The 14,817-nt window shown below is 32.3% G+C and overlaps 2 protein-coding genes across 3 annotated transcripts; one reads left to right on the top strand and one right to left on the bottom strand.

Moving 5' to 3' along the window:
* Positions 1-558: 558 nt before the first annotated feature.
* On the top strand, positions 559-3,216 carry LOC101218943 (glutathionyl-hydroquinone reductase YqjG). Of its 2 annotated transcripts, XM_004145396.3 has the most exons (6): positions 559-744; positions 1,262-1,487; positions 1,574-1,750; positions 1,840-2,064; positions 2,453-2,581; positions 2,659-3,216. In XM_004145396.3, exons 2-6 carry the CDS (start codon positions 1,275-1,277, stop codon positions 2,890-2,892), a joined length of 978 nt encoding a protein of 325 aa, XP_004145444.1. In that variant the 5' UTR covers positions 559-744; positions 1,262-1,274; the 3' UTR covers positions 2,893-3,216. The 2 variants fall into 2 exon arrangements, with proteins under 2 accessions (XP_004145444.1, XP_031736254.1); XM_031880394.1 differs by lacking the exon at positions 559-744 and having other exon boundaries at positions 767-1,487.
* A 4,798-nt stretch (positions 3,217-8,014) lies between these two features.
* Positions 8,015-8,758, bottom strand: LOC101219184. Its single transcript, XM_004145397.3, has one exon. The coding sequence runs from the start codon at positions 8,689-8,691 to the stop codon at positions 8,407-8,409; it is 285 nt and encodes a 94-aa protein (XP_004145445.1). The 5' UTR covers positions 8,692-8,758; the 3' UTR covers positions 8,015-8,406.
* Positions 8,759-14,817: the final 6,059 nt, after the last annotated feature.

The following is a 14,817-nucleotide window of genomic DNA, read 5'->3' on the forward strand; positions in this document are numbered from 1 at the left end:
TTTTTAATTGGGTAGGTTTGTAATACTATCATTTAAAATATTTAGTTAATGAACTTGTAAATCTGATCTCCTCTCTCTTCTTCCACAAACTTATTTTCTTTTTCCTTTTCACTCTTCCTCTTCCATTACCCATTTCTTCTTTTTCCCTTTTCTGCCTACGTTTTCAAAGCATAAACAAACAAATAAATCGCTCTAAGATTTGAGTTCATTTTAGGGAAAAGAAGGGGAGAAAGAAGAACGGATAAAGGGCGGAAGAAGATGAGGAAATAAGAGAAGGAAAAGGAAAAGGAAAAAGACAGTAAAAAAAAAAACGAAGAGAAAAAGCGTAAGAAGAGATAAAAGAATGAAAAGATAAAATGAGGAAAGAACAAAACTGGAATCAATTGTGGCGTCTTCCATTGATATTGATGATGAAGGAAGAAGATGGAAGGAGGAGGGGGAGAAGTCAATGGTGGCGGCTATGGGGGAATATGACCGAAGACACCAAAATAAATAAACAAACAATTAATTAATCACTCTACGTTTACTTTGGTTCATATATTTTATATATATATATATATTTATTTTTGTTATATTACATTTTTAGAAGTTAAGTTGAGAATAAAATAAATAAAAGTATAATAAAGGTGATCAACTCTTGCTTTGCTTTCTGAATACTTCACGTTTCGCCATTGCTATACATACACTGCTCTTCCCTCAAACAAACAACACTTCCTCTTCCAATTACCGTTTTACGTCTCTAAGGTTATCCCTACCTTTCTCACTATTCTGTTCCCTTTTTCTTTTCAATTCCTCCTGTTGTTAAATTCCGTGAATCTTTTATTTTAATATTAATTTTCAAGTGTTCCATTACCATATATATTACTAAATTATATGGGTGTTTGTGCGACTTCAAATCTCGAGGTTCTAGTTCAAATATTACCAGGATCGTTATTGCTTTAAATATTATGACCCTTAATTCAATCATTTGTACCACGTATTTGTTCTGTTGGATGAGGGTATGAATTTCTGTTTTTGGGTTGATCCAGTTGTCAATTTTACCTTCTTGAGTTTCACTTCCTAATTTGATTGTCCTTAATTTTCTTTCCCGTTGGATCTGGAATGAAATCGTTGAGCTCAACAAAAGAAAAGAGGAGATGGGGTTTGAATTTTTTTAAAGAAATGGAAACGGGAATTCTGATTTGCCCTTGAACTCACTCCAAGTGAAGAGTCATTTTGATTTATATGTGTCTATTAATAAATTTATGGAGCATTCTTCCAGGTTTTTCTGCAAAATGGCACGCTCAGCGCTCGATGAAATGTCTACAACAGGTGCTTTTGTAAGAACAGCTTCGACGTTTCGAAATTTGATTTCACGAGATGGATCCTCCCAGTTTCCATCAGAATCTGGGAGATATCATCTCTACATATCATACGCTTGTCCTTGGGCTTCCAGGTGCCTTGCCTATTTGAAACTCAAAGGACTCGAAAAAGCGATCAGTTTCACGGTACATTTCCTTTTTAATAGCTGAATGAAACCACGATGTTTTTACTCAGAACTAATCTCTTCCTTACATCAAATTTTTTTTCTCAGTCAGTCAAACCAATATGGGAAAGAACCAAGGACTCTGATGATCATATGGGATGGGTTTTTCCTAGCTCTGATACAGAGGAGCCTGGTGCCGAACCTGACCCTTTGAATGGAGTTAGAAGTCTTAGAGAACTCTATGAACTTGCAAGTACAAATTACAGCGGGAAGTATACAGTTCCAGTAAGTTTCAGCCATTGTTGCGTTCTTAATTTGCGCTTCTTACTAGGTTTTATCATGTTATGCACTTCTCATTATCCTCCTCATGACAGGTTTTATGGGATATGAAACTCAAAACAATTGTTAACAATGAGAGCTCAGAGATAATTCGCATGCTTAATACTGAATTCAATGATATAGCTGAGAATCCACATCTGGATCTCTATCCCACTCACTTGCAAGCTCAAATTGATGAGACTAATGATTGGATATACCGTGGCATTAATAATGGTGTTTATAAATGTGGTTTTGCAAGGCAGCAACAGCCTTATGACCAGGTAAGCATTCTGTTTAGAAGCTAACAATTTAGAGTGCTAAAAGTAAAAACTGATTGAATGTATGAGAATACAAACTGTTTCAATTAGGTCACTATAGGATTGTTCTGATTCAAATAAGTTGAATTTTTAAGGTCTATGATTTCTTTTCAATTTTGTTTCAGCTGAATTTGTCCCAGTTGGAATTAATTAACCTTTAAGGTCTATGCTTTTACATATTTTTTTACACGAACATTTCTAGTGATTTGTTTGATTCAAGTAGTATTTTGGATCAGAAATGTGCCCTTATACAATGCAACCCAATCAATAAACACTCGATCTTGAAAATTTAAACTTAGTCTATTTTGATGTACTCTAGAGATATAAATAACCAGGAACCATCCTTCTACAGGCTGTGAAAGAGTTATATGAAGCTTTAGACAGATGTGAGGAAATACTTTCGAAGCAACGTTACCTCTGTGGGAACACACTGACTGAAGCAGACATTCGGCTGTTCGTCACCATTATAAGATTCGACGAGGTACCAATATCAACTAACCCTCTCAAAAAAGTGCTTTTCTTTCTCCATCTGACCACCATTCTGTTTTCCAAGTTCAGGTTTATGCAGTTCACTTCAAATGCAACAAGAAACTACTGAGAGAGTATTCAAATCTGTTCAATTACACCAAAGATATATACCAAACTAAAGGGGTAGGCAGCTCTGTAAATATGGAACATATAAAGAAGCATTATTATGGAAGCCATCCTACAATCAATCCATTTGGAATCATCCCTCTTGGCCCAAATATTGATTACTCTTCTCCTCATGATAGAGATAGATTTTCCTCATAGTTTTGTATCGTATACTCTTACTTCAAGAGCTTGTGTGTTCGAGTTTTACATATTATACTTCAGTTTCTCATTGATAGAGATAAAAGACAGATTCTCTCAAGAGTTTTGCCCAAGCAGCCAAGGCATAGACGGAATAAAAATGCTCTTAACTGCTGAGTTTTGCATTTTCTTTAGAGTTCTGCATTGTAGAAGTGCTTGTTGTGTGGTTGTAACCTTGTAATTCACCCTGGATGTTGAGCTTAAAATTTCAATTTGAAAAAATAAACATGTAACTGAATAATTGTTTTTGTTATATATATATTTTGCACGCATCATTATGATGGATCTGGTTGCTGTTTAGATATATATGAAGTGATCAAAAAATTAATGTTGGAGTTTAAACTTTTAGAGAAGTAACATGAAATAAAAGTCATTTAACCCGCAACAAAGTTTGTTATACGTGAGCTACGTACATCAAGCTTAAAAATTTAAACCAAAAATCAAAACATAGAGTTTAATATTCCACAGAATGGCAGTCTTTTAAAAGGTATATTCACTAATATTAAGTCGATGTACTTATTTGTAAATAAACGATAATTACAATAATACTCGAATAAGTCAACTTAGCAAACAATCATTTAGATTCTCTTTCAGTGTGAGACTCATTTGTAATAAAACTTAGGCTCTCCTTGAGTGTAAGATCTTCTCACTTTAACTACTTAGGCTTATAAAAATTAGTCAATGATCACTTAGACTATTCCTAATGATTACATTCCATTACCTAAGTTTAAGCACCCTTCTCAAGTTGTTGAAGAATAGACCGACATAGTCGTAAGTAAGTCTCAAGAATCTACAACAATACAATCTTCTCCGGTGAAAGATTGACATAGTTGTGGGTTGAGAGAAAACACACAAATGTGCTAGGGAAAATACACCAAACAACAAAATCTAAAACATCCTTGTTGAGAAAAAAAATTCTTACTTAGAATCTACTGGCTTTTACGTTACAGATATCATTTAAAATGACCTACCATGTTTTAAGGAATAGAAAGGCACAACAAATATACACAATCCATAACAACATATATTAGAAACTAATCTCAAGGTAAAATCAACACACCCCAGAACATGTTACAGAAAGATGTTCAAGTTTTTGTTGGAATTTATCTCCTAAAACTCGTAGTTTATAATCATATTCTATTCAATAAAATTGTTATTGATACTATAATCTTAAAGTCATAAACTAAGGTCCCGAGGCTAGTATTGAATAAACTTGAACTTTGTGTAGAGATATAAACGTGGATCAAGTTCGAGTATATAGCTTAAATAGTCATAGTATACGAATACGGTTTGACACTTTATTTTGGGAACACTACGGATGCGGCCCACTTTGTAGTTAATACAAACAACGTGATCCTAAATTGTGCATGTAGAGACATGGAAGTGAGGCATCCTATGTAAAAAGTTTACATAAAACCGAAACCATAGAAATAGTCACTTTTAAGTTATAACACTGTTAACTTTAATAAAATTGACTATTTCGTTTAAAGATATCATATGTAACTTAATCTTAATCTTAAGCTAACTGTGAACTTCTGTTCACACGAAATTATCCTAAAATCTGCATAGACGAAGACAGCTTAATGGCGCTGACCCATAAGCCTCCCATTTCAGAGGTAAGAACGAGAGGATAACTAGGAACATAGGGTGCAAGATGGAATTCACTCCTACCCGCTTAGGGGTTAGTAGATAGGTTGTTCCCTTAATGACTGAATCTAAATCTTGAACAAGGGGTCTCATCCTCTCATTGGCCCGAGAAGGATTCGGTTTAGAGGTTGGACCTTAAACCAATTGTTCAATAATGGATCAATTGGTTTTAAGGAGCAAGATATAGTATCGGGGTAAGCGGTACTTTGACCCAGTCGAGATTACGAACAAACTGTGAAGGATTAACTTACTTAACATGGTTATATAACATGGACACAAATATATCTAGAGTGAGGAGAGTGCAACTACGAGACTTTAGTGGAATGACCCATTAGTTAATAAATGTTGATTAACTCGATCTAAAAGAGTTTAGCTAGTTAATCTCGGATCGTTGGAGCCCATGATCTATAGGTCTATTAGATTCTCCCGCTAGCTCACAAGGAATCAACTTAGAATATCATGATGAAATAATTCAAATTGTTCGAATTAGGTAAAGAAAGAGAAACCGACGGATATATTTGATATAGTCGTTGGTTATAAGCTTAAGATAGAGCTTCATGTTTAAATGTGATTTAAATACTAAAAATATGAATATGGATTTATATTTGAAAGCTTAGAATTGATGGAAATGGTCAAAGTTGTGAAAAGTCAAAATGTTAACTTTAGACTTTGAAAGGTCGAACTCTGAATTTGATTTAAAATGTCAAATTACCACATTGCCCTAGACTAATTTGTTGAGATTTGGCAAGCTCATCACATGCAAGTGGCTTCATGTATGTGAGACACCGAGTTCACTAATAGTTAGTGGAATGTCAAGTGGTGAGATAGAGAAGCTTTTGCATATAGTTTACTTATAAAAAGGTTTTTGCGAATGTGAAAGGTCTCTTATTTTTTAATGGTGAGATTTTATTTTTGTAATTAAGGTTTACAAAATAAAAAACATTAACTCACTTTTATTCTCCATAACAATATATCAAAAGGTTTGGTTCCTCCAAAAGGAAAAATCTCTCTTTTTTTTCTACACCATTTTTGAGTCCCACAATCTGATGAAAAATCTAAGTTCGACGAATAGCGGGTCAACTCTAGTGGTAGTCTCCACTTCAAATTCGTGAAGAAAATACAAAAGTAGAAAAACTTCAAAGGTAAGTTTTTTCTACTAACCCATCTTTGTTTATATTAGGATTATACATGTTGATTACTAAATTTGTTTAATTACCATTGGAGTAAAGTTGGTTCATTTTTCTATTGCGCATGTGTACCGTTTTCATAAGTTTTTCCTCCAATAAATAAAAACAACTAGAGGGCCATATCACATACCATAACATAACAATTTAGTCATTAAAAATTATTTTATAACAATTTCGTTCATGAAATTTTTTAATTTTTAACAATTTCAAATTAGTATGAAATAAGGCGTATGTCAACGTAACCTTTAACAATTAACTAAGGTGTAGATAATTGCAAATATAACAAAATCAACTAATAATAAACTTTTATTATTAATCTAGTTTATCACTAATACCAAACTCATTCCCATACAAAATAAAAATTTGAAAAAGCCTCTAATTCATTAATTTTTTTTCTTTGTTTTCCTTCTTTACAACTAAATTAATCTATAATAAGAAAGTTTTTTTTTCAAGAATGAATAAATTAAAATTACATACCGTTTAATATATTATTCTTTTAGTTCAACTTCAACAATCGCGGGATATGAAAGAAACCGTTCAATAAATTACGATATTGAATTATGTTTAATTAAGTATAGTTTTTTTTTGTTCATTAAATTATTCAATTGAGTTTAAACCTAAAATCAACCTACTTATAGAAATTTATCTTGAATTTTTTTTCATAAAAGTTAGTACTTTCTGTATTTTGTTTAATAATATTTATAATACATTAATACTCATTAAACTTTTTTAAAGGTTAAAAATACTTACAGTAATTAGACCTAGACACTTTTTAGTCATTTTTAGAAAAAAATATTTTAGTCATAAATTAACGAAGATGATCAACTAGGAAATGCATTACCAAAGTTACGAGAAATATGTCAAAATTTAGTTGGTGATGATCTAAATTTACGAATAATATAAGATTATTTAATAAAATAAATTTATGAAAATTGATGTATTGGATATGCATTATATATTTTAGAAAAGAAAATATCATAACATTATTATTATAATCCTTCCTCCAAACGTATATTATAGTAACATTAGTATCATAATCTTTTTCCCAAACATATATTAATGTAGTAGGAACGAAGATAAACTTTTTACAACTACGTCTCCACAAATTACTAAAACGGATTATGGATTATCTCATCGGTATTGGAGTAAAAAAAAAATCTTAATAAAATTAAGTGCCACTCATATACTTTCCTTTTAACATTTTGCTATTTTCTAATATATAGTGATCATTTCATTTTGTTTTATAAACCTATATTGTAATTACAAAAACAATATATAAATATATAATGTACTCTATTTGATTTTTACTTTTTTTGACGGAATTTTTTTTATAAATTTAATGAACCGTTAAAATATTTATGGTCCATGCAACAGAATGAAAAACTTTATAAATCCGACCATTTTTTAAAATTTCAGGTTTGTTCTTCCTTATCATCGTTCTCTTTTCTATTGCGATTTTTTTCTTTTCCTCTTCTGTGATTTTTTTTCCATTTTCTCTTATATCTTTTTTAAATGTTTTTCTTTGCACTTCCTTTCCATATTCTTTTTATTGTCTTTTTCTATGGTTGAGTAAGTTTTCTTTCCAAATTGTTATTTGGTTGTTTAGATTATGTTTCATATACAAAAAATCATGAAAAAAAAATGATCGTCAAATGTAAACGATCATGTACCAAAAATAGCAAAATCTAAACAATTGTTTCCCAAATCCAAATCTAAATGCTAAATGGTCGTGTAGCAAAAAAATCTTGAAAAAAACCGTTGAGATTTAGCTACTCATAGTCAAATTTAAACAATCAAACGATCAAATTTGAATAATCTTATGTCAAATCTTGTGCCAAATGTATATAATTGGCATGTGAAGAAAAGAATAGCGAAATGTAAATGTTCTTTTACCAAATATATTAAGCACGTCTAGACAATTTTGGTATTTTCCATGGCAAACCTATAGGTTTTTTCTATTTTCAAAATTGTTCTAAATATTTTGTTGCATAATTCCCCTTCCCAAACTTGAAAAATGTTTCTATATGGTCCTAGAGTTAATTTGACTATCAATTGCAAATATGGTCCTAGAGTTATGAACAAATAGGTCCTGGTGAGTGAGCTCCATTTGAATACGAATTTTTGGCAGGAGCATTTGCAATAGCAACAGCCAACAGGAATGGCAGGCTTCAACTCTAAGATTATATCTCAACAATGGTATGATTCTGATCAATTTCCAATCAAACAAGCAAAAGCTAGCAGGGATGGGATTGATGAATACGGAGATGGGAGTACTTTATTTGAACAAAATTCAGAGTTTGACATTGAGAATTCCAATTGATATCAATTAGATGTTCTATAACGAAACCAAAATATATAGTTGCTAATGACAAAATTATGCGACTCGGAAGGAATTTCACTCAGTATATTCAACAATTTTGATGTTTTTCTCCTCGAGAAGGGATATGAACTCACATTCTTTCTCAATTCTCAGGATCGGACCTTCTACTTGAATCATGTTTGAAGATTTGTTTGTTCTAAGGAAATTTTAAACACACGAGTGCTCCATTATCTTCGCATACTCATTAATCCATCTTCCCCGATGCGATCCCCAATCTACAGCTTTCCCATCTTTCTACACTGATTTCAAGGATCTAGGGTTTCAAAATTGTAGAGAGGAGAGGCAGAAAGAGAGCGAAAACTTAGCTTGCTCGCACTGCGATCTCTTGAGAGCGGTTCCGCCGCTGGAGCAGAGGGTTCGTACCGCCTCCGCCTCGCTAGGACAAGCCGTCGCCACCAGACACTCAGCAAGAGATCGGTTCAGGTGTCGGCAGGCTGACCGCCGGGCCGGACCTTCTGGAACTCGCTTGTGACACTCTCGGAGAGCTTGTTCCAGGCGATCGCAGCCACCGTCACCACCTAACGGAGATTCACCCATTGGTAACATCTCTTTCTTTCCGTTGTCGCAACGGTGTTCCACACCATTTGGGGAGGAAGAGAAGTATTTTTTTTTCTTTTTTCTTTTTAATATATAAAATACACAAACACCGTCACCACCGTACATGAAAATTTATTAATTTCTAAAATACTAAGTATCGGTATGAATTGAACTAAAAAAAAAATGTTTTTCAATAATACATTTTATTTTAAATATTTTTTTTAATTTAGTTTTTAAAAATTTCTTTAAAATAGATTATTTTATAAATGAATTTTTTAAAAATGTATTATTTTAATTTGCTAAACACTACCATTTTTTTTCAAAATAGTTTTCTTTGTTAAAATTAAACAATTTAGAATCTCAACCAAACACACCTTAAGATTACGTCTAGAAGGCGTTAATTTTTTTTGTCTATGCATATTTTTGTTACAAAATCAATAAGTAAGATTGAGATCAACACTCAATACATGTGATTCACTAATAGTGGTTGTCCAAAAGCTTGCTTGTGTAATTGTGTTACATCTCTTGCTTTCGATTTGTGGGTGTTTTCTTTACAAAATGGTTGTTTGTTTGTTTGTTTGGTGATGTGATGATGTGTCATTGAATATGGATCATTGTATGCAAAATGCTCTCTAATATTCTATTCATCATTCAAGTTAACATGATCATTACATGTCATATGCTCTCTCAATGTCTCCACCACCTATTGCACAATTTGCAAAGTGCAAGTTTTCCTATTTCTTTTCAAGTGTAAGCGAGACAATAGGTTTACCTGGGTGATCAGAGTCGAACACATGAAATTGATATGAAAAGAATTAAAATTACCAAAGTATCCTAAAGATGTTGTAGAGTTAATTTAATGAGGATTGTTGTGCGAATGAAGGAATGGACGAACTAACTTGCGTTAAGGAAGAGGTTGGAAGGAAGTTCTTATGCTACCAGGCGAATAAGCTATACGACCACCTCAATACGATATAAATTGCTAAGCTATCTCATGATTAAGACATGCTCCTCTCGGAGTCATTGAACACCACAATGCGTCTCCTTTCGTGATCCAAATGACTGAGACTAGTTTAGTGATGAATATCTAGAAGTATCTATTTATACTACTTAGAGTGCTTCGGGTTTAAGGACAGCAACCTCTCGGCGTTTATTATCCACGTTTGTTCACCTTTTAGGATACAAATAAGGGAAATCATCTCGTAAGGTTGAGAAAACTCTTTTTTTTTTTTTATATTTGTGTTAGCTACGTCTTTGCTACTTACTCTCTCAGGCAGTTGGCGACATGCACTGGCCAAGTGATAAATGTAGCTCGGTTAACACTACAAACAATATAAATAAAGACTATTTATCAAGAATGAATCATAAACGTAAACTAGAAATAACATAAAGACAGATGGATCAGTAAAGAAATGGATGGATGAAAAAATGTATAAATGTACATTGTATTAAATAATAAAGGCCTTCAACCACTGTACAATATGGACAAATGCAATGTAAAGAAATAATAAAATGGAAAGAGAAGAAAAGGAATACAAGTTAGGGGGAGATTGGAGATGACATCTTCCTCACTTAGGTTACAAGTTCTCACTTTACAAACTGAATGGAGAAGAAAAGAATGAACTTTACAACCAGTGGTAGGGCTAGCTAATTCTTGCCATCGATCGACTCTTTAGAAATGGTCGGTCAATGCAGACGTCTGACCTTATGACCCATATAGGCCTTGGACCTCATTTTGATGGAGATGAAGTTTCTTTTGTAGGCAACTTTTGGTAGAAAATCTATCATTCTAACCATGTCAAGGTCGAAAGCTGTCGCTTTCGTCAAGTCACATCGCTTCATCTACCACTTTTGTTTTCTAGCAAACCTCTTCTTGCGTAATGACTTGGTCTTCTCGCCTTATCTCTTCGCGAGTTCCTCTACGATTTGTTAGCTTGTTCTTTTGTAAATATTCTTGTGCTTAGACACTAAAAATAAGGTAAAAGCAGACATGAAGTTCATGTAAAGTGCATTTCTAAATAATTATGTATTTACAACATAAGTTACGCGTTTTGACACATTTATCATTCGTTTCAGTCCCATTTTTCTACCCAAAAGGCTAGAATAACTTGTTTTTTTACACACTCTTAAATTTAGAATAATGCTTGTCCTCAAGCATCTTTCCATATCATGCTTGTCCTCAAGCACCGTCCTCTTTAAAAACTTACCTTCTTCTTAGTATTTCTAGGCTTCTCAAAACACGATCAAGTTCTATTCGTTATTTAGGGTCTACTCTCATCGCATACTCCTTGCTATGAAAATATTTCAAAGTTCAGAATGCGACAAACTTAATACTTAAAATAATTTTGCTCATTCCCCACAGTCAATCTTATTTTCAAAATTAGAAATGATGAAAGTTTTCGAAGAGTTTTGAATCCTTTTATTTCGCGAAAGGATGCTTTTTATTTATATTTACTTGCAGTTTGGCATTGAAAATCATAGATACTCTATGAGTCTGTTTCTCTCCTCAACTATAACTCTTATCACTTTTTATTACCCAACTCTCTAATTTTTACTCAACTCTCTTATTATCTTTTATAATAAATAATACTTTATCCCTTAAATATTTTTGAAAAAAATACCAACAATCTATATATATATTCAATCATTAATTAAATATTCATTTAATTTAATTAAATAACATTCAACCCAACATTAAATCTTTAACATCACCAAAAATCCAAAAATCAATCATTAATTAAATATTCTTCCAATAAATATTTAATTAATCCTAATTTTCACGAAATCAAACAATTCTCACCAATTATCTAAAATAACACCCAAATAATTTCAATGTAATTAAATTAAACTAAGATAATTAGATTTAAAATTACCTTAATTTTTTTGGTGTTACAGGCTACTGCGACATTGTTAACACAATATAAAGTGATGGACATGCATGTTCATGTTTGGAACAACTTCTAAATCATGTTGAAACTTCCTGAGCCAAAGTGTTTTTTTTGCTGCTTCACAAGCAATGACGTACTTAGCCTCCATAATAGAGTTTATAATGTATACTTGCTTGATGTTACGCCATATCACAACTCCTCCGTTGAGGGTGAACACTCATCCCGACGTGAATTTCCTAGATCCTTATAGATTTGGAAATTTGAGTCAATGTATCTTATAAGGATAAAATCCTTAGCTCTATACACAAGCATGTAGTTTCTTATTCTCCTAAGATACTTGAGAATAATTTTAACTGCCGTCCAATGGTCGTCTAATCTTGGGTTCGACTAATACCTACTAACTATTCTCACTACATAACAAATGTCTGGCCTGGTGTAGAGCATATCATATATTAAGCTGTTCATAGTTGAGGCATAGAAAATACGTCTCATATCCTCAACTTTTTGAGGTGTCTTAGGACACGATTCATTAGACAAGTGAACCCCATGCTTGAAAGGTAATAAATCCTTCATAGAGTTCTGCATCTAATATTAAACCAATATTTTGTGGATATAGGTTGCTTGAGACAGTGGTAGCATTTTGTTCTTACGATCCCTTACGATTTGGATCTTGATAACTTGTAGAAATACAAGTTATTATGATATTTTAGGTAGAACAATGATAACAAAACGTATAGTTTATGTTGTAAATACATTTTACATAAGATTTTGAGCTTTTGATTTGGTGGTAGAGTCCAACCAATCGTCGACCTACTGACATCAGTGTCACATCACATGTTTCTTAGTGAAGTAGCTCAGACTTCTTTGTTATTCACCGCATAACCCCTTTTCTCGTTGGAGAACGTCCATCACACAATCCTTTCACAAACGCGTTTTACAAACATAAGTCTCTTGGTGCATTAACCCCTTCGCATGGCCTTCAATTACGTTGGTGGCACACGATCAGGTCCTTACAATTTTATCTTGTTTTTGTTCTTTTAAATTAGTGAAACTATTTAGATTTCTAAATAATTTAAATTTAGGTATATGAGAAAACAGTTTGATTTTTGTTATAATTATGATTATGAATATTTTTCTCTTTGAACATTAGCATTTAGTAAAGATGTAAAAAGTAGGAGTAACTATATATAACAAACTTGATGATAGAAAACAAACAAACCCAATATTTGTGAATAATGATAAATTATAACCTCTAAAATATTGAATATCAAAACTTATGCAAAATATATAAAACAACAATAGTGGTGATTTCATTAAAAAAAAAAAAAACATCGAGGATAACACATTTTGTTGAACTGATGTTGATCCTATACCCTTGGAACGGGTCACAGTCCAGAAAAATGGTGATGGTTTCATAAATGACGAAGAAGTGGATGTTGGACTATCTTTTGATCATGATGATGATTGTTTTATAAATGACAGCGTAATTATAACTCTTTTTTCATTTTTTAATCAATTTTTTTTATTTATCATTAATCTTAAACCCTTCTTGTGAATTTATAGGTATGACAGTTGGTCCACTTGACAGAAATCATGAGGCCGAAGATGAGTACAATGGTGTCAACACTCTCGGGTGAACATCTTCCATAAGGGAGGCTTTAGGTTTAGTCTACACTCCATTTATTTTTTTCATATGAATATTATTCTAGTTAACTTGGCTAGTAATGTTCATATGAATATTTTTTCGTTATTTAGATGGTAGTTCTAATGTTAGACCAACACGTGGAAACTCTCGTAACATTGAGTTGGACAATTACGTCCATAAGCATGGAAGAATTCCTATCGAAATTACTACTGAGTTTATCAATGAAGCCTGTTGGTCTTTAAGCTACAAAATTTAGCAATGCTATTGAAACCGATATGATAGAAGCTTTTTCTGTAAGTTGCACCAATTGGAAGGATGTACCAACCAATGTGATAAAGCTTGTTCAAAGCCGACTTGATGTAAGTTGATCATTTTCTTAAATTATTATTGAATATAAAAATGTTATGAGAGATATATAAGTAAAATTTTTGTTTGTTTTTCTTGCAAGATCAATGTTATCTTTGTGACTCTATAGTCGAACAAGTGGTTTTTGCAACACACATTCTAATACTTTAAGTCAAAGGAGTGGAAGCTAGGAAGTTTGAGAGTAAGAATATTCAAGATATCCTGTATGACAGTATAATAATATACAATTATAGAGAAGGTTGAACTTGGTGTCTAGTACCCCAATTTCCTTTCAAAATCAAATTATCTAATAACCTAATTAAATCTCGTACTGTGGGATAATTTTAGCTTGGAGATGTGCCTATGTGGAAGTTGGGCCCCTCGACGACGTTCGAGGACAATAGACACACAAGCCCAATGACCAAGTAGGCTCCTCAACCTTGGCCACTAAGGTTATAACCAACTAGAAGTGTTTGGCTCAAATTAAAGGTCCAACTTCTTCATCTCGTGGCTCGTCATGACCTTATCTGAGCTAGGTTATTCTATTCATTACAATAACGTCAATATATACTATCTTTAAATGGAATTTCCTTTCTATATATAGGTTGACCCTCATACTATAAACTATAATGCTTCATTAAATTTTGTTTGATCCTTTGGATGACCATTTTATGAGGGATTGATTATCATGTTGTGTATCTTTAACTATGTTCTCGTGCTTTTTATCTTTCTTCATAAACTTTCTATCTTCCCATTCTAACTCATGACTTGTAAATATTGCCAAGTTATATATTGTTTTGATTGTTAGAAATAATTTTCATATTTTTAGATTATAATTTAAATTTAAAACTTTTCTCAAAAGTCCCAAGAAAAGATTGATATAATTCATCTCTACCCAATTCACAAAAAAAGAAAGAAAGAAAAAAAAAAGCATAAACTTGGGTTCAGAAATCGACCCCATGAATCCAAAAATTACCATAAAAATTGTTCTATATGTACACCAGAGGTTGTCCAGTTAACAAAACAATTGTAAAATACAAGGAAAAAAAAAAAAAGATTACCCAAACGCACCCAAATTTAGTAAACATGCACAGAAATTTGTGTGATTCTCAAGGTTTTAGAATCCACTTAATAAACCTTTGATTCTAAACTTATGTGCCCAAATGCTGCCTTAAGATTATGAATCCCAACGCTCTTTACTTTTGGCATCTTTTACATCCCTAAAACTTAAAAACCTTGGTTGAATCAACCTATTTT

This window comes from Cucumis sativus, chromosome 1, assembly GCF_000004075.3.
Source record: "Cucumis sativus cultivar 9930 chromosome 1, Cucumber_9930_V3, whole genome shotgun sequence".
Lineage (NCBI taxonomy): Eukaryota > Viridiplantae > Streptophyta > Magnoliopsida > Cucurbitales > Cucurbitaceae > Cucumis > Cucumis sativus.